General features: G+C 41.3%; 3 protein-coding genes and 1 long non-coding RNA gene across 5 annotated transcripts; 3 read left to right on the top strand and 1 right to left on the bottom strand.

Annotated features, from left to right (window-relative positions):
• The first annotated feature begins 4,460 nt into the window (after positions 1–4,460).
• Positions 4,461–8,003, top strand: LOC115747672 (peptidyl-prolyl cis-trans isomerase). 2 transcript variants are annotated; one of them, XM_030683913.2, is made up of 7 exons: positions 4,461–4,783; positions 5,556–5,775; positions 6,450–6,591; positions 6,683–6,771; positions 6,889–6,943; positions 7,100–7,185; positions 7,558–8,003. In XM_030683913.2, the coding sequence occupies exons 1-7, from the start codon at positions 4,743–4,745 to the stop codon at positions 7,711–7,713; spliced, it is 789 nt and encodes a 262-aa protein (XP_030539773.1). In that variant the 5' UTR covers positions 4,461–4,742; the 3' UTR covers positions 7,714–8,003. The 2 variants fall into 2 exon arrangements, with proteins under 2 accessions (XP_030539773.1, XP_030539774.1); XM_030683914.2 differs by having other exon boundaries at positions 4,464–4,787; positions 5,563–5,775.
• LOC115747673 lies at positions 7,822–8,196 on the bottom strand. The gene is made up of 2 exons (XR_004016148.2): positions 7,940–8,196; positions 7,822–7,895 (listed from the first exon to the last, which is right to left on the bottom strand). It is a non-coding gene; the product is annotated as an uncharacterized LOC115747673 (long non-coding RNA).
• Positions 8,197–9,511: 1,315 nt separating this feature from the next.
• LOC115747667 (protein ABC transporter 1, mitochondrial) lies at positions 9,512–15,443 on the top strand. Its single transcript, XM_048285924.1, has 9 exons — positions 9,512–9,652; positions 9,703–10,322; positions 10,975–11,200; positions 11,308–11,460; positions 11,964–12,122; positions 12,417–12,576; positions 13,624–13,733; positions 14,386–14,502; positions 14,865–15,443. Exons 2-9 carry the CDS (start codon positions 9,760–9,762, stop codon positions 15,264–15,266), a joined length of 1,890 nt encoding a protein of 629 aa, XP_048141881.1. The 5' UTR covers positions 9,512–9,652; positions 9,703–9,759; the 3' UTR covers positions 15,267–15,443.
• A 1,731-nt stretch (positions 15,444–17,174) lies between these two features.
• On the top strand, positions 17,175–21,234 carry LOC115747668 (pectin acetylesterase 3-like). Its single transcript, XM_030683907.2, has 12 exons — positions 17,175–17,556; positions 17,986–18,068; positions 18,260–18,389; positions 18,493–18,566; positions 18,972–19,058; positions 19,130–19,254; positions 19,343–19,403; positions 19,657–19,710; positions 19,811–19,888; positions 20,306–20,411; positions 20,502–20,647; positions 20,854–21,234. Exons 1-12 carry the CDS (start codon positions 17,346–17,348, stop codon positions 20,962–20,964), a joined length of 1,266 nt encoding a protein of 421 aa, XP_030539767.1. The 5' UTR covers positions 17,175–17,345; the 3' UTR covers positions 20,965–21,234.
• Positions 21,235–21,663: the final 429 nt, after the last annotated feature.

The raw sequence follows: 21,663 nt of genomic DNA, 5'->3' as shown, positions 1-21,663 counted from the left end.
GAAAAAGTTTCTTGCAAAGAGTGGAACACCCGAGACTTCACTCGTGAAAACCCTTCCCGAATCGGAACAAAACCGCGAGTCCAGGATGGGCACCGGGAGAAATATTAAAGTAAGGAGGGACGAATCGATAAAATAAAATGCGAGCCCCCGGAAAGTCCAAATTGATTCCCACGTCCTTCCAAATCACTAGTCTTTTTTTATAATGGCCCCTCTTTTAAAATTTGCGTATTTATTTTTAGGCCCTTCGGCAGCAGGCAGATGGGTTAAAGAAAGAGACATAAGACGAGGACTCCACCAAAGTGGTCAATTTAAAAAAAAAATTATATATTATTGCGACTTATAGAAAAAAAAAAAGTGGAAAAAATAAAATACCCATTTTGCCCCCCGAATCCACTAATCGTGTTTTAGTTGTTTATTATGGCTTGCCAAAAGGTCATAGGTTTTGGGGCGATTATGCGGTGTAGAATCATGATAAACTACTATTGTTCGTGTCTTAAAAGGCCATCTTAATGATGATGCTCGGCTCGATTTTATCGGGCTCTTTTTTTTTTTTTTTTCATGGATCCATGCCTGGGATTGTTGCTTATCGAGCTTTCGCGATCGTCCACGAGCCTAGTCACGATCCGACACCATGATCGCGCAAAGCATCTTAAGTTAATTTAACTCTCGCAAAGGCTCGCGGGTCTTCTTGTTCTCATTCGAAGCTTTTCTAGAATAGGGTAAAATATCAACAACTACTAACAAAGGTAAAATTAAAGGGGAACATAAAACTAATGAGTGGATTAGCAAGTAATGTGGATTAAGAAAGGAGATAATCTTCCCCCACGTTGCTGAGTTTCTTAGTTGTACCGACTCCACAGGACGGAGAGCCATTCACGTGTCGTTAAGTCAACCAGCGTGGGAAACTAGTCGATGGTTTCTTGTCTCGGCATAGAAACATGTGATCGATATACCTTGGCGGCCGCATGGAGAAGCCGGAATCATATCGTATCCTAATCAAAACACAACTCCTCTGACCGAAAAAGATGACCTGGATCGTATTGGGACATGAGGCGACGTTGTGTTGACTTCGAACATATCAACACTTGCTGAGAAAATTACAAAAAAAAAAAAAAAATCTAAAACTAGGTACACATATGCTAGGCGAGGAGTCGCAGTGGCCGGTAAGGGCCTCAACGGCTTGGATGGCCCAAGCAAGGACCCGAGGCCCCACGCCTAGATCCGGCGAGGGCTAGGGTTGGGTGCGGGCAAGGGCCGTCGGCCCTCACTTGTGGCAGGAGGGGTCGGCCGGCGACCCTTGCCGACCCTCTGCCAAAAACAAGAGTAAAGAAAATAAAAGAGAAGAGACTAAAAAAACCAAAACAATATAAAAAAGATTTCAACAAATTATTAAAATATTATTACAAATATCCACGCCGACATCATTCGCATCACGTAGGATGACCGACGTCCATGTCGACGGTTTTCGATCAAAATTTTTCCGATGGACTTAATTGAAAAAAATGAAAATATTCATTAATAAATTGGGATAATTAAAAAATTTAGAATTGAAATGACACAAGTACAATAAGTCAATAACTTTTTCGGTAATTTCCCAACACTTGCCTCTGTTCCAAAACACGATTGAAATGACACAAGTACAATAAGTCAATGACTTTTTCAATAATTTCCCAACACTTACCTCTATTCCAAAACATTATAATGGACCCGTAATTTTTGTTTTCTTGATGGACCTCCATTTGGACCCCGATAACATTTATTAGATCCCGATAGTTATAAAAGGCTCGAGTTCGAAAGAGGCTGCCAAAAAAAAAAAATCTCGTCGGATTTTCAGTCAAATCTAACTCGTTAATGGCAGCCCATCCTTGCTCGAACCGAGGCTTGTGGCGAGGGATGAGGACACTCGCAACGAGGAATGGAGATTCATGGGACATGATGTTAATGGCGCTGCGGGTAGCGCCGGAGGCAAGAATATCGGTCTTACGTCTCTCTCTTACTCTTCTCTATACCAATTACAACGATCAATGCTGTATGACTGACCAAATCTAAAAAACGCAAAACTACAAATCCAATCGAAATCTTGCTCGGCAGCATGGCGCATTGGCCGAAGACAAGACAAAGGCGCGAGGAAAACATCCGACGGACTACTCCAATTGCAAGACCGATCAGCAACCCCAAAAAACATCTTTCACTTGTCGGGAATAAAAGCTAAAAAGCCCTACGGACGTCCAAATCGACATCCACCGTCGATCCGAAACGAGACCATTGCTTTTGTCCTCGCAATTGCTCGATGGGATAGGAAGGGAGGGCTGGTGGGGGCCCATCTCGGAGCGCATTTCGTGGCATTAATTGGCAAAGCCGTGTGGCAATAATGGCGAAGATCCTCAACAAACAAAAGATTTTTGGCCCTATTGCTTCTTAATCATTCCGAAACCCACACCACCATCAATTTCCGAAGAATGTCAACGCCCCGGGTTTTCAGGATCAAAAAACGGTGGCTCTGCCTGATGATGGACGAGGATGCTTGTCCGAAATTGGGCCCCGTTCGGCTTGGGCCTTCCTCCCTCCCAAATCATCGACCGTTCGATCGGGTTGTTATCTCTTTTTGATCAAAAAGATAACAACATAAATAATTGTTGAACTTTAACCTAATATATAATATAATTCTTAAACTTTTAATATGGCCAATATAATCTCAGAACTTTAACCCAATATATTATGCGATCCTTGCATTTTTAATTTAACCAATATGGTCTCTTAACTTTTAGAACATATTTAACTTAATCTCCGAACTATAGAAAAATGTTTAATATAGTTCTTCCATTAATTCAAACTCAAGAACGAATTGGACATTTTCTTATAGTTCATGGACTAAATTAAAAATGTTCCAAAATTTTGGGTACCGCATTGTACTTTGGGCTAAAATTCATGGATCATATTGATCAAATTAAAAGTTTATGGACTACATTGCATATTGAGCCAAAGTTTATGAATTATTTATGTCATTTTTCCTTGATCGAGCTGTTTTATGCCGAGAAATTATGTTTTTTTTCCCTCTTTTGTACTTTTCTAGATGGCATTGATGTTCTTTTATCTCACGTGAATTTCAAGATTTGTTGTTGCCAAGTAGTACTTTTGGCGTGCGCATAGCCGAGGATAGGGCACATCGAGTCCCGGATGCGGCCTCGAAGCAACGAGGCGTGTCGGGGCGATGGGTTTTAAGGGGGTACTGCCACTCGTCGTGTCGAGAAAGTAGAGTCGGAAGCACTCGAGAAATCGGGGTGGGTGATTCAAGGATCGGTCGGTTTCGGGCCGCTGAATGCCCGTGACGGAGCATTGGCGTTCTCGGGCGTGGATCGTGGACGAACTCTAAGTTGGGCCAGTGGAAGCAGAGCCATGAAACCTCAATGGTCTCAGGAAAGTGGCCCCAATTCGTCAACCCTCCGAAATAGAATCACGAAAACAGACACCTCGTAGGAAAGGAGACACACGTGTCTACAATATCGTCTACGGGTCAATTGTAACGCGGGGTTCAGAACCGGACTCTTCCTTGGACTATATCATAGACAAATCTTCCCCTCCGCACCAATCATGAGTTTTCCTCCGTTCCTCTCGTATATCGTCGTAAGTTCGTAACGCCCTTAATGCTAGGTTTTGAAAAAAACTTTCATGTTGTTCCAAATTTCAAATAATGATATGAAGTGCTCTCATAAAGGCTCGAAATAAACTTTATTTCAAATAAAGGCATGAATACCCCTCATTTTCTCAAGGGCATGGAGTGCAAATTATTTTAAATAAGAGCGTGAATTGACTATGTAAGTCTCCAAGAAAATTTTGACCTTCAAGCTGGTTAAAGACATTTTCATCTTTTACTTTTTTTAAAATTTTCTTCCTTTTTTTCCTTTCTTTTTTCCTTTTCTCGCTTTTTTCTTTTCTTTTCGCCGATTACCGGTGGCAATGCTCGAAGGGGCTAGGCAAGGGTCGCCCTCGCCGACCACAGGCGAACCTCACCCTAGGCAAGGTTGCCCTTGAAAGCCATAGGTGAAGACCGGCCTCGTCTAGATTTGGCAAGGGTCGCGACCCTCGCCCAATCACCAACAAAAATCACCGGGCTCTCACCGATCGCAAGCAAAAGAAAAAAATTGAAAAGTAAAATAGAATGAAAATTATCTTAGGACGTAAAATGCCCTTGACTTGCGGAAATATTTACTTTAGACAATTTCCCTCTTTCGATCCATTTTCTCAAATTATTATTTTTGGACGAAAATACCTTTAATTGGCCGAAATATTCACTTTATATAATATCCATTTTGGGCCCATTAATATGCACTTCGGGCCCATTTTACTTTTTGTTTATCGTTTAAAATTCTTTGATCTAGCAAAAAGGCACGGTTGTCCGAACGAGATTCGAATCCATCGACGCTCTCGCAAACTTCTAACAGTTGAAAGGGATTGCAGACGGCCGGGGACGGGGGGAGGACGGAGACTTCGAAGCAGCGTCTGAGATTCCGAAGGAGGCCGTACCGGTACCGGTGCGCACGAGGCGCACGTTAACCACCAGCCCCCTTATTTTAGGGGGAAGGATAAATGGATGAAAACAGATATAGAATATGCTTTGCGAAAAACCCCCTTAAGCCCTCTCGGGAGCTCATTTTGTCGTCGTTCTTCCCACCGGATAACTGCGTCTTTATCTGAACCGCGAGTCCAGCAGCGAGAGAGACGGAGAATCTTCCTCCATTTCGATGGCGTCAGCGATCTCCTTGCACAGCCCTCCCCTCCTCCTCAAGGTCCGTCTCTTCTTCTCCGCAGTGCTCTCTCTCTCTCTCCGCCTTATTTTGAGACGTTGCACGAATAGGAGTCGGTGCTCGCATGAATGGCTTTTGAGTTGACTGAACTGTCTGGATTAGAGCTTTAAGCGCCGAAACTGGAGGAATTGTTGACTCGATGATTTTGAGTTAATCATAGCGGACTAGTCGTAGTGCATTTGAACTGTTTCTCCTACGGTTAGAAGTTGGAAGCGGTAGCTCAGCTGTTTGATTTGGTTTAGAGATGGTTGGTCGAGACGCGCAATGTCGTTCTAATTCGGAGCTTCTTGTGGTTTCCTACTGAAAGCGTTTGCTAATCTACTAGGAAGGATGGCCTTTACTCAGTGTGTTATCGGGAACTGTTTTGATGCTCTGGTTAGTTGCTTCCAATTTCAAGATGTGGTCTCTACATTGTCGCTCTTATTATTTCCATTCGATATACATGTTCCAGTGTCTGTGCCTGATAGACTAGTAAAAAACGAGCTGGTTTTGCGAGTTTAGGAGTCTGAGCAAAGAGTGATGGACATTTGTCCCATGTAGTTAGAATTGGGTAGGAGACGCGAGCGAAACCAAATATGCATAACGACTCAGCATCTGCTGGGTCAGAATGTGTGCATAGATCCTTCCAGGACAGCGTATGGTAGGCGCTCATGCGAGATGATGTATGCAACATACTTTCAAGGTTCACGTGTGTGATGCTTCTAGCACACATGTTTCATTTAATTAATGTGAATGGAACCATCGTGGGGCCTTGCAGGGTACTAACAGTAAAGACATTACCGAAATGGGTAAGGCACCTACAAGCTCTCACGTTGCTAACATGCAGCAAAGGAAGTATGGGGCAACATGCTGTGTGGCAGGGGGATTAACATCTAGATCTCGCTATGCCTCCAGCTCGGCACTCCGACAATTTTCTAAAACAGCCCCCATCAAATACGACAGGATGGTTGAGATCAAGTCTATGGCCACTGTCAGTATCTTGTTCCCTCACTTCTTTTCAGCGCTGTTGTTCTTGTATTTCCAGAGCTTCTCAGTAAGAAACAGCACAGCTGATGCTCACATGTGGAAACTCAAGGGACAGCTTGGTATTAGAAGACAATTTCGGTCGTCATGAAATTATTTTTAGCTTTCTATGTTCTTGAAAAAATGATTGTTAAGGAAACCCGAGAACTTTCTTTGGAAATAACAATCCTAAAAAGAAGGTTTACATATCATCAAAATCATGGAAGAGCCTTTCCTTTTGGTTTAGCAAACTCCTGGTTTTCATTTGGAACGAGAACAATAACATTAAACAGCAACCTTCAGTTTACAACGCTAATTTTCAAAAGCCTTTTGGAATGTTTTTCCATTCTCAAATGAAATTAATAACGTAAACCTGTGGAAATTTTTAGAAACCAAAGGAAGCATAATTTTCCGGGTGGCTGAATTTAGCTTTTACAGTAATCAACCTGCCACAATGTCTTGTTTTAGTTGTTTCTTTTGAAATACCCTCTTGACAGCATGCAATCTAACTCCAACCTTTGTTGGTGATCTGTTTGCATAGTTGACATTTGTACAGGGTGCTTGATCTTTATGGCTTTAGTGATTTTAGCTTTCATTTTGATATTGACACGTTGTGCTGTTTGGCATGCTATGCTGCTTTAGGACTTGGGTCTGCAGGCGAAAGTAACAAACAAATGCTTCTTTGATGTGGAAATCGGGGGAGAACCTGGTGGTAGAATAGTCATTGGCCTCTTTGGAGATGATGTTCCAAAAACTGTTGAGAACTTCCGTGCTTTATGCACAGGTAAGCTTTCAATATAAAGAGGCACTGTTTTCTGGAAAAAGATTTTTGGTATGGTGCATTCCATTCTTTAACTTGTGAAATTCTCGTGCAGGTGAAAAGGGATATGGCTACAAAGGATGCTCGTTCCATCGTATCATTAAGGATTTTATGATCCAGGGGGGGGATTTCACTAGAGGAAATGTGGGTTCTCTTGCTCTATTTTTGTGCGAGAGGGGTGGAGGGAAATTATATCGGTGCTCTTGTGTGGCGAAGTGTTGTTCTCATGAAATTTAATTTTCTGTTTCGGTTGGCTTGCAGGGAACTGGAGGAAAGAGCATCTATGGTTCAAGTTTTGAAGATGAGAACTTTGCATGTATGCTCCCTTCATTTTAACCAGGAACTAGCTTTGATAGTGCAAGCATTGCAAAATGCATTTCCTTGTGGTTTTACCTTGGTTGCATGTGTTCGATAGATGGGTGACGAGTTAGTTTGAGAAGCATTTGTTATATACTGTCTTGTTCCATTGCAGTGAAGCATGTTGGACCTGGAGTATTGAGCATGGCTAATGCTGGTCCTAACACTAATGGGAGCCAATTTTTCATATGCACTGTGAAGGTGATATGGCTCAACCGATGACTAATATTTGCGTTAGCAAATTCTTGACCCATGTATTTAGAATGCAACAATACCACGGGTACATTTCTGACAGAGTCTCTCTGACTTTCGCCAATTCATCCAAAGTGCAAGGAAGGATACTTTTTGATGTCAATGTCTTGAGGCTTTAATGCTGACTGCCTTGTTTCATATTAAGTTTTATGCACGAGGCTACTTGAATTCTTTAAGGACTCTTTTTGCACTAGTCTATGCCATCTGTCCTATACTGTAGCTTGATGAGTGTTGTGAAAGTTCAACTGTGAGGTTAGATGATAATTAAAGCGCGAGAGTTCCCCGTATCTAACGATTTTTCATTTCCTATATTCTTGTTAGACTCCATGGTTGGACAATCGCCACGTTGTGTTCGGACATGTCGTTGACGGGATGGATGTTGTGCGGAAACTTGAATCTCAGGAGACAAGTCGATCGGATGTGCCTCGGCAGCCATGCAGAATTGTGAACTGTGGGGAGCTTGCCCTGGATGGTTGATTCACATGAGTTGGCCGGTTGCAATGCGGAGCACAAATTTTGGTAATGCGTTCCGGTTTTGTCAAGTTTCATATGGCAGCTCTTTGTCGGGTCAGGATTTTTTTTTAAAACTGGAAGTTCATGTTCGCTTAGTGACTCCATTGGCGATTCCGACTTCTGTGGTAGCCCATGAAATTTGGGTTCTGTCTCGCAATTGTTTCACAAGGAAAGTGAATTTTCAAATGACCCGTAATTTTACTCATGCGGCTCTGATAATGCGAAGTGCTAAGTCTTTTGAGGCTCTGATGTAGGACTCCCAATGGTCGGACACTTCTTATTGACCTGTTGGCTAAAAAGTTTGCACTGGCGTATGTCGACATAACAGATGGTCATTGATTTTGATTCTAAATATGTAGAATATGTTGCGTCAAATGAACTTTCCGACATAGGAGTAGACAGGATCAAACTGGCGGACCGGGCCAGTCAAGTGGAATTTAATTAGTAAAGCTTGTTTCCCGTCGAAAAAGTTACGTGGGAATTTTGAGCCATCCTGGGGGCAGAATCGGCTATTTCTTCTCGGCTTCTTTTTTTTTGCGACTTTTGCTAATCCTGGAGGTGTTGTTGACCCCGATTGCTAGTAGTAGTTGCTATTCTTTCTACTTAAAAATAAAGAAATTAAAGATCAGTCTACCTTGGGGCCTGGCTGATGCATTCCATTGCGATCTTATCTCGTGTTACACACCCAGACCCAGGGATTGATCGAAATGTTTGGCTGGAGTATTGATATTACTCATATTGAGTACGTTCATGATCGAAATGTTCAGTTCAAGACATAGCTATTACTTATGTGACGGGCCATCAAAAGTTGGACTAAAGTTAGAGTGATTTTTATGTCTAGTTCCTACATCACGGAAAATCTCAAATTGGTACACCTATAAATTTATCTCTAATTATTTTTTTGATCACAAAAAACTTTAAATTTGTTCACTTGTGATAAATTTACTCCAAATTAGTACACTTGTGATAAATTTATCCCGTGTTAGTTTTCGTTAAATCTGACCCTTAAATTGCTGACTTGGATAACATGTGGCAGTTTATGAATATACTAGTTTGAGATTTTTACCCTATGTTTATCATATGTGTATCAATGATTTTTTGTGATATTAATTCAATTTAACGGAGGGTAAATTTATTAAAAGTATATCGGTTTGAGTTCTTCCTAGTAAAAAAAATTAGTTTAGGGTAAATTTATCACGGATATATCGCTTTAGGATTTTTGTTGATAAAAAAATAGTTTGAGGGAAATTTGTCACGGGTGTACCAATTTAAGGTTTTTCGTGGTAAAAAAAAATAATTTTTCGTAAATTTATCATATATGTATCAGTTTAAGGTTTTTTGTAATACTAACCCTTGAACTTATGCCATAGACGAATTTGGATTAGGGGCAATTGGGTGATTCGGATTTATGATAGGTTGAATTTTTGTTTTGTTCTTTTTGTCGTTTTCTGCAAGTTTCATAATGTAATGTGGTTTTCGTTCAATGTGGAACATCCATAATTGAATCATATAATACACAACCTTTGACGGGTGTAATTTTTTTGTCTGATTTTTGTAATGTTAACATTTTTTCAGTTTGGTCAAAAAAGTTGAAAATGCAAATCGCCAAAGACCGAGATTCTGTACGAAGCCGGATTTCTGGTCAACAGCCAAAAGAGAATTGAATTCTGGTTCCAAAAAAAAGAGAGAGAGAGAGGGAGGGAGATAGAGAGAAATAAAATAACTGAAAATGCAAATTGAGTCGGGTCCCTGATCCGACCCGGCCACCGGGTGGCCGGTTCTAAAACTGTCAAACCTACAGCTCTGTCTTCGGTGTGCGTTTCCACACCTCGAACTTTCATGGCGGTGACAAACCCCACGTAGCTCCTCCGTGCTCAGAACACCTGATTTGGAAGCCACCCCTGGAGCACCGTCGTTGCGCGTCTGGCCCGTCGGTTCAGTCGCAGCTCAGCCGGATTTTCCTAGCAGCTCCATTGTCTCTCTATTTCGCGCCAAAAGGGACGTCCGTAAATGAGAATGGCGTGGCTGAAGGACCTCAACCGGCTCGTGAACGGCCTGTCTCTCGTCGCCAGAGAGATCGCCAAGCGCTCGCCGGTCATCGAAACCGCTCGAAATGGCGACATCGAAGGGCTAATCCGATCCACCGCCAAGCAAGCCCTTGTTTCGGCGACGGACTTGTCGGGCCTCACCAGGGGCAAGGTCCGCGACTTCTCTAGGCCTAGGCCAATGGAATCCGTCGTCTACTTTGACCGTTCAGCTGAAGCCGCCCAATCCAGTGGTGATTTAGAGCGAAAGCATCCGATTGGTGATGATAGGGAGGTTGATAATGCAGAGGTTGTGCGAGCGAATGATCCTGGTTCTCAGGCGGATAGGAATGCAGATGAAACGTGTAGTTCTGTAGAGGAATTAGATGATCAAGGTGTTTCGGAAGGGAATAAGTCTCACAACTTGGCCGAGGAGGTGAATGTGGTGGATGTAGGAGGTGGAGAGATGGTGGTGCCGCCACCGCCAGCGAAAAGGCGGAAGCCAAGGGAGAGGAGAGTCCCTGCGACGCCTTTCTCGAGAGGGCTTGGGTGAGTATGGTCGGCTCTCTGCAATTTTTGTAGCTTGATTATGTTTTATAGTTGACTATATGATGTCAGAGTTGAAATTCTGGGGAAAGTGCTACGCGTTCTACGTTCTAGGCTAACTCATCCTGAGCGATTATCGCCTTACAATGAATTTTACGTCTTAAGGGGGCTGAAGATAGTTTTGACAGAAACAATTTTAACAGAGGTGAACTTCAGTGCTGTTGCTTACAGGACAAAGGCCCTTACGCAATTCAGATTGCGTGGTGATTGATGTCTACTTAAGTGTGAAATTCGGGGTATGAGGTCCTGCATAAAGTGTCATGACATAATTTGTCTTTATTTCAGATGAAATCTGTAATTTATCGGAACATATAGATAGATCAGGCTTCTACACGTTGTAGAAAGCATTGCCATCATGTCTGGAGCAAACTGGACTAAAGAAATTTTAGCACTTTACAGAATTGTTCTGGCATTTATTGCATGTCCCTCTGAGATATACCGATGCATAATCCTAGCAATTCTGACATCCCCATTATAGTTTACTTATGACCAGGGTTGGGGTTATAGGTGCACCTCTTTGAAGATTTGAAAGTTGACTTTTTAATTGTGTGAATTGGTCGTTTGAGTCCTAACTTAAACCCTACAATTGCTTAAGGTTTGCTGGTCTAGGTGCTGGTCTTGCATGGGGAATGATTCAGGAATCTACCAGGAGGCTCGTGTACGGGTCACCGCAAGAACAAGACAAGCAATCTGCTCTCTCTCCTTTTTTAACCAAAAGCAATGCGGAACGCTTGGCTGTTGCTCTATGTAGGATGCGTGGGGCCGCTCTCAAATTGGGACAGATGTTGAGCATACAAGATGAGTCTCTTGTGCCTGCCCCGGTACCATAGCTCTCAATTATGCTTGGCTGTTGCTTTGTCGATTCTTATAACAAACTCATGTTCTATACACTCACACCAAAATAGTTTTGCATTTTGTTCACGCATAGATGTTGGCAGCTCTGGACATTGTTCGTCAAGGAGCAGATGTGATGCCGAGAAGTCAGCTCAATCAAGTCTTGGATGCCGAATTAGGTCCTAATTGGACATCAAAATTGAGTAGTTTTGATTATGAACCACTAGCTGCAGCAAGCATTGGCCAGGTCATCAAAATTGAGTAGTTTTGATTATGTCTAATTTGATTAGCATCTGTCTCTCTTTACATTGTACCTCTTTCCATATGCTGTCTCTAAGTTTGAAACTTCTGCTGCTTTTATGTTATTGTCTTTCTGAATCTCTGGAGGGTCAAGGGCGAGCTTCCCCTCCCAAATATTATACGAACTTCACATTTCATTTAGCATTTTTTTTAATTGAGACACCTTCTATTGGATGTTTTTTGCTCTCCTGTCTTCTTTATCGTTGGTCTTGTGTTTTGTCCCTTTTTCAAACGCCATGTTGCCTCATTCTCTTCAGAAATCTCATGTTCATATATTTCTACTTCTCCTCTAATTCTTGTATATATCCTATGAAGATTTGTCTAATCTAAAACCTGACCGCTCTAATCTTTCACGAAATCCCACAAGATGGATAGCCCTCATAGGGCAGCTCTGTGTAATCTTGTTTGGGCTTGATAATCTCGTCCTTACAGTTCTTAGAATGATTTCAGGTTCATCGAGCTGTAACGAAGGAGGGCCTGCAGGTTGCAATGAAAATTCAATATCCTGGTGTTGCAAATAGTATTGAGAGTGACATTGAGAATGTAAAACTTCTTTTGGATTATACAAATTTGATTCCAAAAGGACTTTATCTCGACAGGGCTATGAAGGTAACTAAATGTTTGTTTTTATTTTCTTAGTATCAATGTCCCTATACTGCTGGGAGTGATTGGGAGGACCTTTGACCTCCATGCACCCCTGCTAGAACAAATCATTATCTTTAATTTAATTGTTTTTGTTTACCTAAGGATACACCGTGAGATGTTGAATTGAATGGAGTCTGCAGACTCTTCTTTTAATTCTTAAGAAACCCACTAATCTTGGTCACTAGAAGGTTGACTATCAACACGTAGGAGGGGAATTGCAAAATCAGTGGGTAAATTTATTCCCAATACTTCTCGCAGGTGGCTAAAGAGGAATTGTCTCGTGAATGTGACTACGAACTAGAGGCAAGTAATCAAAAAAGGTTTCGAGACCTTCTATCTGGCATGAAAGGGTTTTATGTGCCAATGGTGTTGGATAACATTTCAAGCAAGAGAGTTCTGACTACGGAGCTTGTTCAAGGTACTATACTTTTTATGAATGACTGCTCTGATGGTATACTGTAGCAGTTCAGCAGTTAGTACTTCTACTGTTGATGGATACTAATCTACTACCTTCTTGGCTGCTTGTTCAATTATAGTAAAATGGGAGCAACATCACTGTGAACAGAAGGGGGAACATAAAACGATGGGACCTGTGATTTGAATGCACTGGTAAAACACAGGATATAGAAAGAATGGGAAGGGAACTGGATTAAATTTTTTCAGCACTAAATTTGTCGATATCCTTATGTTCTCACTCATGTGGAGTATACAGCAAACTAGAATGCTTCATTGTAAGGGTTTAAGAAATGGATGAAACTGATGCTTAAAGAGCTTGATTTGAGTTTTTGAAGCTCTGTATTTCCCTGCTTAGTACTAGAAGAACGCGTGGAATGGGAAGGACAGACCTTAAAACCTTGTCTGTGGAGATGATTAGCTGATTTTTAAGGTAATTTTGATTGAATGCAGAGAACTTAGACTAATATTTGAAGAAACTTATTAGGTAGATTCTTTATATTCTGATTACCATCTTCGTGAAAAGTACTTGGAGAAATTTGGCCAATGATTAAAACTGCTGCTCATGTAACTGCTACTGCACAATATGGCAGATCTGCAGAATAGCAAAATCAGTGTTTCAAGGTATCAATCATTTTAGACTTGTCTTTTATTGAAGTTCCTTGCACTGTGTTATTGCTTTCTGCTGTAGAAAAATGGTTCTACTGGTTTGGACTGCAATAGTGGCCGCACAATGTAAATTTCTAGTCAATGCGGTCATTGTATAGCGTGCTGTTAAGACTAAATCTTGAATTTCACAGTATTATTGGGATGTAATTTTCAAACCATCCTGCATATGCTGTCCTAACTGTAATAGAAATCATAGTATTTCCTTTTGCTGGACTAGAATCGAATATTTTCTCTTTTTCACATTTGGTTATTGATTGTTGTTGGATAGGTGAGGCTTGATTGGAGAAGTATTGGAAGTAAACACTGTCAATGACATAATGATGAGTTTCCTCCTATGTGGCAGGTGTTCCAATTGATAAGGTGGCATTACTTGACCAAGAAACTCGTAATTATGTTGGGAATAAGTTGCTTGAAATCACCTTAATGGAGCTATTTGTCTTCCGTTTCATGCAGGCAAGCTCTTCTTTAGCTACCTCTTTTGTTTCATCTGCGATATGTGTTCAAACCTAGGTTTACCCAGATACTTTCCCTACACTCACACACTTGAATTTTTTGTCTTAGAAGCTAGAACTTTGTGCCGACTGATAAAGGAGGAGAACATTGTGCCTGACTTATAAAGGCTGTTTCATTAGTAAGTTACAAATTAACTTAAAGAGCACCATTCATGGTGGGAGAGAATTTTGGTGTGCCTTTTGACATGGTTAAGTTCATTCCTTATGAAGTCCCACTTCCGTCTGGCCTTCTCATTACAGTTACCTCCGCTATAAAACTTGGCTACTGGCAAACTCATATACAAAGTTTATGTTGGAGGAGGGGAAATCATAGTTGGATCGAGCAGTTGCTTGGTTTTCAGTAACTTTGGGATACTCTGCTGTCTGTAGTTAATTAAAACACATTCTTGAACTTTTTTGTTCTTCTGCCAGTCCGGCAGAATCTTTATATGGTTGTTCATAGAGAAATCCTTCCATACGGTTCTTTCTTTGAGAGTCATCCTACCCCAGTGACGAGGGAGAGAGCTTGGCCATATCAGGAGTTTTATTGAGGAGCTTTCTGTTAATAATTTACTCTTGTCATCCTTTGCTTATAACATGCTCGCCTGATGCAGACTGATCCTAACTGGAGCAACTTTTTGTATGATGAGGCTACAAGAACAATTAATCTCATTGACTTCGGAGCCGCTCGTGATTACCCTAAGAGTTTTGTGGATGACTATCTACGCATGGTGAATTCGTTGTTTCTCTCTCGACTTTCCCTTTGTTCCTGGAATTCTATGCTTCATGACATATAGTAGGAAATCCACAATTGCCATCTGTTGCTGTCAAAGGTTCAAGTGAACCTTGGCATCATCATGCGGCTTGAAGTGATTTTTACTCATGCTATGAGCTTTCAATGAGGGTCATTACAATGTGCTTGCTGTTAATGCCAGTGTTTTCAACTGGTATTCACTTGAGTTTTGAGATTCATTCGAACTACTTTGAGCAATGCTACTCCACTTGTGAAACACTGCTAGAACTGCTGGATTGATTTGTAGAACAATCTTCTTAAGGTTTGGACTAAGCTGACTTTCTCTTAATGCTTGATTAGGTTGTTGCCTGTGCAAATCAAGATAGAGATGCAGTCATTGAGATGTCCCAGAGACTTGGGTTTCTCACAGGAGAGGAGTCAGTTGTCATGTTAGATGCTCATGTTCAGGGTGGCTTTGTGGTTGGATTGCCATTCTCGAAGACTGGTGGATATGACTTCCGTTCCTCTAATATCACTCAAAGCATTTCGAACTTGGGGGCGACCATGTTGAGGCACAGGCTTACACCACCACCTGATGAGGCCTACAGTCTCCATCGCAAGCTTTCAGGCACTTTCTTGGCTTGCATCAAGATCGGGGCCGTTGTGCCTTGCAGAGAGTTGTTGTTTAAAGTGTATGAGCGCTATCAGTTTGGCCATGAAGACGATGGTGCCGCAATGGTGTCGAGCGGCTCAATCTTTTGAAGCACCATTCTTTTTTATTCTTGCATTTCTGTATTGATTCTTTATTTGTGCAATAATTATGGTATGCAATCCTGTCCCAGCTCTTGTATTAGGAAATAGTTTTCCTCTTTTGAGCAAGTTGACCAGCTCGCCTCGCAGACCCTGAGTTTGCTGCAATAAAGTTTTTCCAGCTTATCACGTCAGGTATGGTTCTTACCCCATTTGTTTTTCAGGGGAGAGTGATGTTATTTAGTGGTTACGAACTACGCAGGATTACAATTTCTTCTATGTTCCCAAGTTCCATTTGATTTTGGTCAATGTCTTTGTTGACCATATTGTAGGAGGAAAATTTGGTTAAAAGAGGAGGAAATGCTATTGACATACTGTATTGTACGGCAACAGATACTGCTGAAACGAGCGATGCAGATCCGAACACACGAGTTTCACAAATCTAAAGGCAGTTGTTTGATTTTAAGCACATGATTGGAATGCGATTAATGGGGTGCGCATAGATCAGAAGGTTCCCCTATAGAAGGATAAATGTGGACGTGCAAATTAAAGAATATTTTAGGTTATAGATACGGCACGCTGGTTAGGTGGGTGCAAAGACCCATCGCTCTCGGTCCTGAACCTGAACTAGTGGCATTCGGCGCAAACCAGGATGAAATCTCTCTCTCTCTCTCTCTCTCTCTCTCTCTCTCTGCGTTGGCTTTGTTTGTTTAGAATTAAATTTGACGAGAAGTTTTTCTTCTTTCCCATATGAAATTTCATATGTTATAAAATCATCAAGCAAAATATATGCGAATCTAAGTATTGACATTTGTATATCGTTTCGAGTTTTTAGAATCAGAAAGAGTCGAAATGTACAGGATCACAACATTTATATTAAGATAAAATTGGAAAAAAAAGAAAAAAAAGTAGAAGTCCATCTGAACACGGCTGTAACTACTTAGTTTTGCAAGATTATAGATCGATTGGCTAAAAAGGTATCATCGTGGGTCGATTTCCCAAGAAACTAGGTTATATAGTCTAATGAAAAAAATTGTGACACTGTAATTGGTAGTTGTTGTCGGTGCAAAAGAGGGAAAGACAGCCGAAAATGTTTAGATTGAGAAAGTTATTGCTATACATGCTAAATTGAATTTCGATTATTAGAAATGGCTGATGGCAGATCTTATATGAATTAACACGAGTCATTTTGACCACACAACTACGAGTCATCACATCCGTTGATTCGAATATATATATATATGTTGATTTACGTGAGCTTAAGGCACATTTAAAATCCACATAACTGTCAGTTTTTCCCTCTATACAGATATATATATGTTGATTTACGTGAGCTTAAGGCACATTTAGAATTCGCATAGCTGTCTGGTTTTCCAATGTATAGAGGGCGTATGTAAGGATTGCACGAGAGTGACGGGAGGGAGGAAATTTACGAAGAAAGAATCCGGAGAAGACGACAACGGCTCTATATGCATATGTGATTCTTGTTCATACCCAAAAAATAAAAATTGCTTTTTTTTAATCCTTTTCTAGTTCCGTTGCACTCCAATGAACAACAGAGCACCACCCCTCGCTATCGCATTAGCAATTAAAAACAGAAGAAAAAGCCAAAGATTTCTTCTTCAGCCGAAGAAGCCGATAAAGCTTTGCTTTTTCTTGTTGGTTTCGTTTCGTTTGGAGCTGAAGATCCTGCATTTTTTTTTGAGGTCGCGCGATGGCGTGAATTCTCATAGTCTCCTCATTAGGAAAACAGAATCCAGGAGATATCGGCAAGCTGCAAAGTTTTGGAAAGAGCCTGCAGAATATGAATTTTCCTTTCGCTTCTCAACTAAAAAAAAGGAAAGAGAAATCTTCCCGCTATGGAAAGTATCGAAGTAGCGACAAGACAACCCCGCCTTGTCTGACCCAAAAAAAAAAAAAGAAAGGGAAAAACCACGCCTTGGGCTCGGACATTTTTTCCTATAAAATAATCCACCGAAGAATGATTGTTTCCTGCAGGCGACTGTGGTGCTAGCAGTGAAAAGTACCCCAAGGAAAGGAAAGGAAAGGAGGGTTCTTGAGAGCCTGCGCAGAGAGAGGCAAAAAGCAAGAATGGAGCTGAAGCTGAGAGGGATGATGTTGGGATGGTTTCTGTGTTTCGCTTTTGGGTTTGCATCGTGCAGATCTGAGGAGGGTCTTGAGGATTTCGGGGAAAGGGAGAGTCTCCTTTCTTACTTGGAGAGCGATGCAGTCTCGTCCTCCACTTCGCAGCCCCTCATGGTTGGCCTCACTCTCATTCAGGGTGCTGCTGCTAACGGAGCTGGTAAGACTTTTCTTGACCTCCTTTTCCATTTTTTATGACTTTTTACTCATAAGAGGTGTTTCTGTGTATGGAGTAGACTGGGTTCGCTTCATTCGTAAGCAACTTATGGATTGACAAGATTATGGTCTTCCTTGTTTATTAAGCTGCATTATTTGGTGTCCCTGGTTAAAGTCTGTTCTCCCTTTTCCAGACATTGATTATTGCGCACATAATCAAGACGGGCTTGCGTCTTATTTCTTCGAGATTTTTTGTTTCGGTTGATCCACTTTTCTGTTCCTATGCCCCTCGTGCAATTGGTTGTTTTCCCTTTTTCGTTTGAGCTCACTGTAGAATGACGGAGTTTTTCTTTTTTCTGGTGGTTTTTGACAGTATTGGAAGCTGAATATTGATGTTTGAGGTTCTTATTTAATCTTGTTCTACAATGTTCAGTCTGCTTAGATGGTACATTGCCTGGTTATCATCTTGACAGAGGCTCTGGATCGGGTGCAAACAGTTGGCTCGTCCATTTAGAGGTTTGATGAATGGATTTTATGTTATATGATTTGAAAGAGCATACTTCGGCTAGTTAGTTTTGCAAGCTTATGTTATTTCTTCCCTTCTGCTTGGTTTTCTCTCTCAGTTCTTCATAGCACTCTGCTTCTTGATTTTTTTTTTCTCTCTGTATTTTCTAGAAGCTGTTTTATGTTGTCCTACATTAATGTAGGGCGGGGGATGGTGCAATACAGTGAGGAATTGTGTTTACAGAAAAACTACTCGTCGTGGTTCATCAAAGTTTATGGAGAAGCAATTACCTTTCACAGGAATATTGAGTAATAAAGCTGAAGAAAACCCTGGTATTTGAAATCCGTTGACGATTCAATCTGTCTCAAAGCGATTATTTGCTTTAGTTTATTCAAATTGGAAATGTCATATGGAGAGATTATGCTTTGCTGGCAGATTTTTTCAATTGGAACAGAGTAAAGATCCGGTATTGCGATGGGGCTTCTTTCAATGGAGCAGGCCAGGATGAGGTTGGCTGGAAGATTCTAAGCTTTTGTATTCTCTATTGTTTGGTTGAAATGACTACTGTTGTTGTCTTAGTGTACAGTCATAAGAGTCTACATCATAGGCCAGCCAAATATTTAAATGGTACATGAAACACACCTGCTTCTGTGTGGCACGCTGGCACATTCCCTGATAGGGGAACTTTCAATCATCTTCCTGTATACATGACCTCTTTTAGCTGCATTCTAATCCTTAGGAAGCAAGTCATTGATTACTGCCAATTTCACACACAAGTGCACACACAAGTTGTGTGTGCATGGCATGCTCACGGGAGTGTGCGTTTGCTCATGGGCATGTGTGTTTTCTAAATCAAAGCGTAAAAGCAATTTAACTTATTGGGAGTTTACCTGAATAATTTTTTATCATTTCAGGCTGCGCAGCTCTACTTTCGAGGACAGCAAATCTGGTTGGCAGCAATCGACGAGTTGATGTCCAAGGGAATGAAGAATGCCGATCAGGTTTTTGAGACTTCCTCCAATTGCTTTCAGCCTTTCTCAGCTTCAGTCAATTCATCATTAGATTTTCGCAGGCTCTTCTTTCTGGATGCTCTGCTGGGGGTCTAGCATCTATATTGCACTGCGACGAGTTCGGCACCTTATTCCCAAAGACTACCAAAGTGAAATGCTTAAGTGATGCGGGAATGTTCCTTGATGCGTACGAAGCTCCCTTTTGGGTTCTTAGTGTCTTCATCAAATGGCTTAGAGTTTTTGTTTGTCTGAGAGTTTTTTATTCCTCAATGCAGAGTAGATGTTTCTGGGGGCCATGCTCTTCGGAGTATGTTCAATGGTGTAGTCACCTTGCAGGTTGCATTTCACTGCTCCTTGAAATTTATAGTAGCTTTCCTTCAGGGTTTCTAATTTTTATTTGTGACTGATGCTAATGGAGTTTACAAGAATTCTTCATATGGGCCTAGCCTATATGTTAACTTAATGGGTGTGGTAATTTATGCTAGTGACTCTGTTCTCTAGATAAAGTTGGGTGGTGAACGATTGAATGACTTTGTCATCTTTGCATATCTCGGTTTTCCAATTTTATAATTCCGGTTTACTGTTTTAGGATGTGAAAGAAAATCTGCCTAGTACCTGTACCAGCCATCTGGATCCAACTTCGGTACTCTTCTCTTAACTTCTCTACTCACTATGGAAAATTTCATCGTTGTTGCAGAGTGCCCCTACCTTACACTCTCTCTCTCTCTCTCTCTCTCTCTCAGTGCTTCTTCCCACAGAATTTGGTTTCAAACATTAAGACTCCGCTGTTTCTTTTAAATGCCGCCTATGACGCATGGCAGGTAAGCTTTTCTTGTTTTGTGCGTTCTTCCCTGTGGTAACTGTACTTGGTAAACCTGTTTTTAATGTTGCATTTAGTTTTGAGAGGGCCATCATAAGGTTCAGAGGTTGATGCTGTCATTGAAGTTGAACCATTATTGCTCCTCTGCTACCTTGAACACACACACACACACACACACACACACACACACATATATATATAAACGAGTTAGCAATTGAAAACGCATGGTTTCAACTGCTTTTCTTTCTCACTGGTAAAATTAAAAGTGGGTTACTGTGTAATGGAACTGTTATTGAACTTCTCGTAAAATAAAACACTGCCTACTCTTTTGGAGTGTTAAATCCACGCCTTGGCATAGTTGCATTCTCCGGACCCTTTGGTGCTGAAAAAGTCTCGTCTCTTGAAATGTTTTCAACAGGTCCAACAAAGTTTGGCTCCACCATCAGCCGATCCTCATGGCACTTGGACTGATTGCAAAATGAACCATGCACGTTGTAACTCGTCACAGATACAGTTCTTTCAAGGTAATTTGATTTGTTTATGCTGTCCATTAGATTGAGGGCAGCCTCCAAATACTTACTGGGGTCTTCCCTTTTGTCCATTTGATAATGCAGATTTCAGGAACCAAATGCTCGAAGCAATAAAAACTTTCTCGAGGTCTGATCAAAATGGTCTATTTATCAATTCCTGTTTTGCTCATTGCCAGTCCGAGAGACAGGACACATGGTTTGCCAGTGATTCTCCCCTTATTGGAAATAAGGTATGATAAACAAGCGAACATCTTTAGGAACATAACAATACACACTAATTTGTATGCAGAAGGTACCTTGCAGACTTGTGGTTTTCCATTTTTTCCTTTATGGTAGGATTGTTAGTGCTCGTGTGAATGTTGCCGAGATGCCGTAGCTTCCAAATGCATATAACTAATTTTATGCACATTCATATCCCGAATTTCTTCTCGTGCAGGGGGTTGCTGAATCCGTAGGAGACTGGTTCTTCGATAGAGCAACTGTTAAAGCCATTGATTGCGCTTACCCCTGTGATAAGACCTGTCACGATCTGGCCTTCACTCACTGACTTATTAGGGCTCTCTCTGATTGATTATCCCTATTGGTAATTTTTGAAGGCTGTAAGATTGTTATGTAAAATAAGGTGTTCCTGCTAAATTGGCGGAGCAACATCATTATATATGTCAGAAATATAGAAGGGACTACTAAGGAGAACGGGATGGAAAGGGCATTTTCTCGTCATTCTTTGCGAGTTCTCTAAATTGTTATTATTCAACACGAGAACTCAAGACGAAGTGATGTGGGATTCCATCCTTGTGCTTGTCAACAGGGTTTATTTCTTCTAAGATTTTGTTGATGTTTGTGCTTGCTTTGCTTGGTCTTCCACGAGTAGCCTTTTGAGGTTCCAAACAGTGGAATTCGATTACCATTCCATCTGCTGAGAGGAGCAGTATGGCCTTAAGATATATAGGTGTCGTTTATCGTCTTCTCTCTGTTGTGGAGGGTTTGCGCGACCGAGATGTAATCCATCACGGCATCATTCGTCAAAACACATTACGCAATCGAGACGAATTATATGGACCAACATTTCTTTGCATGCTCAGACGAGGCACGAAACTAACACATCCCGAATCGTAGGATGATGCGGAGATCCTGATCCTAATGGAAGCTGAAAAAAGTTTCATTAGTTCAAAAGAAAGGCCGGCATTATGCACCTTCTCCTAACGGTCCTCGTGAAGCGTCAAATGCATGACGGCCACCATGTGAG

The sequence above is a fragment of the Rhodamnia argentea genome, chromosome 10 (assembly GCF_020921035.1).
Source record: "Rhodamnia argentea isolate NSW1041297 chromosome 10, ASM2092103v1, whole genome shotgun sequence".
Taxonomy (NCBI): domain Eukaryota; kingdom Viridiplantae; phylum Streptophyta; class Magnoliopsida; order Myrtales; family Myrtaceae; genus Rhodamnia; species Rhodamnia argentea.
Note: the sequence above shows the minus strand (reverse complement) of the source record. Positions and strands in the feature narration are given on the sequence as shown.